This window comes from Dipteris shenzhenensis, chromosome 9 (genome assembly GCF_047967505.1).
Source record: "Dipteris shenzhenensis isolate YYH24624 ecotype China chromosome 9, Dip_SZ_1.0, whole genome shotgun sequence".
NCBI lineage: Eukaryota > Viridiplantae > Streptophyta > Polypodiopsida > Gleicheniales > Dipteridaceae > Dipteris > Dipteris shenzhenensis.
Window position 1 is genome coordinate 12,134,919 of NC_141604.1, and position 4,057 is coordinate 12,138,975.

General features: G+C 49.9%; 1 protein-coding gene across 1 annotated transcript; it reads right to left on the bottom strand.

Moving 5' to 3' along the window:
• Positions 1-535: 535 nt before the first annotated feature.
• LOC147898206 (beta-arabinofuranosyltransferase RAY1-like) lies at positions 536-2,752 on the bottom strand. The gene has a single exon (XM_087378871.1). It carries the CDS (start codon positions 2,750-2,752, stop codon positions 536-538), a length of 2,217 nt encoding a protein of 738 aa, XP_087234997.1.
• Positions 2,753-4,057: the final 1,305 nt, after the last annotated feature.

Consider the following 4,057-nt stretch of genomic DNA (forward strand, 5'->3'; position numbering starts at 1 on the left):
AAAACCCCAAAATACCTTATCAATGCTTTTGAATAATTCTAGGAAGTGGCTAATTTAACTAGACATAAAAGTGTCCTAGGACATTTTTATGTCCTTTTACCAAACTAGTGTTAAAAGTTAGATTCTCACACAAGAAGACTAAAAAGCCTCACGTTAAACATTGTGTGTGAATGGTCCACCAAAAAATAAACTTCTCAATCAGAACAACCCTATTCAATATAATAAGAACCCTCGAGCATTTCAGTGGGTTTGATGGCAAAAACAATGTAAAGAATGGGTTTGATCGCAAAGACTATGTAAAAGAATGGCTATAGTATCCGATCAAAGGTGCCTTAATGATTCCATGCACCTTAGTTGGTTTGAACTACCCCATGGGCGCTACACTCACTCGTTTAGGGAGAATTTCATTCCAAATCAAGAGCGATTAAATAATGGTACAAATCAAGGATGTTGTAATGAGGTGGTCATATTGAGGTCCCAACTTGTGGCAAATGTGTTGGGCACTCAAATTGTGTCCCAAATCCTTTGTGTCCTGTCAAGCAGGATGTGGATCCACTGAAGGAGGGGGAGGAGGAGGGAGGGTAAGATGGAGGTCATTCAGGAGGATAGAGAGGGAGACGGAGGGTAGGGCACGTGCGAGGGGGTGCCAGGGGTGGAGGCAAGTGCGAGAGGGGGCATCATAGAACCAAAGGTGATGCAAGACAAGGCGGAGCATCTTGGAATCCTTACCAGCGATGTAGTTATTGTGGAGAAGGGCACATTGCATAGAGAGACACGAGGCACGAGGGTCAAGGGCGGACCAGTGGCCGAAGACGTAACCGTTAGGGTAGCGCGTATGGCTGAGGAAGTGGATGCGAAGGCCACTGGGAAGGTAACACTCATGATCACCGACACGTCGCTCACCGACGGCACCACAAAGGACGTCATAGAAGCTGGGTTGCTCGGTTGTCTGGGTGCCCATGGCATGGCCAACGATGGACTCGAAGGCACGGATGGTGGGCAGGTCGGAGCGAGCAAAGTAGAAGCCAGAGTTGGCACCGCGGAGGCTATTCTCGGGCAAGGCGGGGTTGGGCTCGTCGCTCTGGATGGCCATGGAGCCGGGGCCGAGTTGCCAAAGCTCAGGCAGGGGGTTCTCAAACCAAACGACGTCGATGTCGCTCCACAAGACGTGGTAGCCACGGCGGAGGACACGGAGGACGGACCAGGATTTCAACTTGGAGACGTGTTGGAAGCACTCAGATGCGAATATACAAAGGCCATCACTACCGATAAGAGTCTGATAGTCATCAGCGGCGCTTTCGTAGTAGACTGCGAGGCCCTGCATGCTTGCATATTCCATCAGCCCCTCGTCGAACGCAGCCACCAGCACGTTCTTCACCCCCATCTCCCTCGCCCTGCACGTAAAGCTCATCAACATCTCCTTGTAATTCGCCGTCCCTCCCACCATCACCACCACCCTATTCTCATCCGCAACCTGTGGCAGTAGCTCTTCCAGCGTCCTTCGCATCCCTGCTCCACCTCCGCTCAACGCTTTCCATGAATGTTGCATGGCATCCATGTTGACTTGCCTTTCCCCCGCATCCGCATTTGCCTGTCTGTAGTTGCCAGGGTCTTCATCTTTTTCTCTTCTTATCTCCTGCGGGATCATGCACAGATTCTGGACTCTGGGCTCGGCACATTGTATCAGTTTCCATGGAGCTACCACCCTTGCACGCCTTACTACTCCACGTGCTCCTTCGCCAGATATATTGTTTCCTGCGCCCCGCGATAAGTGGCCATTGATGTAAGTTTCCCATGCTACACCGGGATTGCTCTCATGGCCCGAAGACCCTGAGACCAAACGTATGCTTGCTATAGCTTCGCTTGCGTCCACAACCGCCCGGGCTGTCGATTCTTGGATGATGTGCTGGACGAGCCAGTTCTCGTAGGTACCTCGATTAAGGGAGAAAGGAGGCACTGGTGTTGTAAGCAGAGGAGTGTCCACCTTGTTGTTCCATGCCCAAATATCTATAGCCCCTGACTTACCCTGGAATCCTTGCGACCGCACGAACCTTGCTACCTCGTTGCACTCGGCCGGCAGATCTGAAAGCCTGCTTGTCATCTGTACGTTCCCTGACCCTTCCCTAACAAAAGAAATTGGCATAGCACCAGAAAGACCCCAATGCTCACCAAAAAGCACCCAATCTTTATGCGTTGCATGCGTTTTCTGTAATGCATCCATAAAGTCCTGCAGCAGCAATATGTCTCCGTTGACAATTACTGAAATATCTGTCTCCGCCTGCTGTGCTCTTGCGAACATGCTGTGGAACAGGGGTGTACCTTTCACGTTATAATCAATGTTCGGCTCCACTGAAACCTTATCTGGGAACTCCTTCGAAACAATCTCGAAAGACGGATCATTTCCAAGCAGAACGATCTTCGGAGTGGGCAACAACGTGAGCCATGAAAGGAAAACTTGGTACTGCTGATCATCAGTCGAATTTACGAACGGTCGGCACGGAGCGCTGAAAATGGTGACAGATGGGTCGCGCCAGCCTGCCCATTTGTAATTCGAGAGGGTGCGTCGGTTCTTGCAAGCAGGATTGCTAAAAGCTCGGCTGCAAGGTACACGGGAAGTGATGGGCGAGATCGAAGAGGTGATGGTGCCAAAGAGCACTGCGATGGAGAGGGCTCCAAGGAGGAGGAGGGGTAGGATGAGTATAAAAATGGAGAGTCGTAATAGTCTACACAATGAGCTGAGGGGTTTAGCCATAGCCGATGAAGCCCCTGCACACCCTGAAAAAGTCCTGGCAAACAGCTATGAGATCAGCGAGTACTGGGGCGGAATTGTGACGGGAAACGGTATGATGGGCACCGTGAGGGCACGTTCCGTAATCAACCCAATGCTACACGAATAAGAAGCATCAAGTTGAGCAGCTTTCGGAAGTCGCAAGCATCTGATCAGGTGATGGTAGCCTTACCAAAAGGACCAAAGCCGATGCATAAACTTTACACATATGTGTCAACAAGTGCCCCTAATCAACCCAATTCTACACGACAAGAAGCTTCAAGTTGATCTTTCAGGTCAGCTGATGGTAGCCTTCCCAAAGGACAAATTAACGGATGCATAAACGTGTCAACAACCAGTACCTGATGGATTCAATCAGGCTCCACAGCTACAGCTTTGAGAACGGACCCTCCATGCTAGGATCTTGCTTAAACAGGGACTACTACCAGAAGGTAACGCCTTTCCCAGATGAGAGAGATCGGGAGAGAGGGGAAGGGGTAGAGAGGGGAAGGTAACGCCTTCCCCAGATGAGAGAGATTGGGAGAGAGGGGAAGGGGTAGAGAGGCGACGTGAGAGATATTGCCAAGGGGAAGCAGTTTCTTCCTAGTGTTGAATTCCTTGAGAGAGGCTTCTGTGAGTGTATGAGTATCAAGAGAACGTGCCTAACATGGCTCGGGCCAGCAGGGCTTTTGACGGAGTCTTCAAAGCCTCGATAGATAGAAAGTCAACACTTTTGTATTTTAATAAGCTTTTCACTCTTCGGCAGCGCAACGCTTGCTCACGTTCTCCTAGGACCTTCCAACTAACGATGCCTCCCAAAAAGAACTAAAATTGTGTTAAATTGAAGCGCTAGACCATTAGGGAGAATTGGGTTCTCCAAAGGGCCCCTAATTAGTGTTTCGTAATTTCAAAAAATTAGTGAGGTATTTGAGATGTACCAATGGGAGTGCTCCTTTTTGTGGAGCAATGCCATGTTGAGATGGAGAGTGGATAGACTTGGAAACAGCCCCTAAATAGGCTACTCCTCTTACACCGAGGACCACTCAAACCATCCCTCCCCTCCCCTCAATCCATGCTCGACCCTTCTCGCATATGCACCTCTCCCAAACAAACCTACAAGTCATTCAAGAGGCGGTGGGCCCTTCTGGATGAATTTTTTTCCCCTCTCAGCTTGTTACAGGTCTGCCCCCGCCTCTTCTCTGGTCCAGCTCCATTCTCCTTCCATTTTTCAAATGTGGAAACTCATTTGGCATCTTCTCTGTCCCCTCACTATAAGGCATAGGTCCTTTT

Bases quoted from the DNA above. Each gene is read 5' to 3' on its own strand.
- LOC147898206 (XM_087378871.1), bottom strand. From the start codon at position 2,752: ATGGCTAAACCCCTCAGCTCATTGTGTAGACTATTACGACTCTCCATT.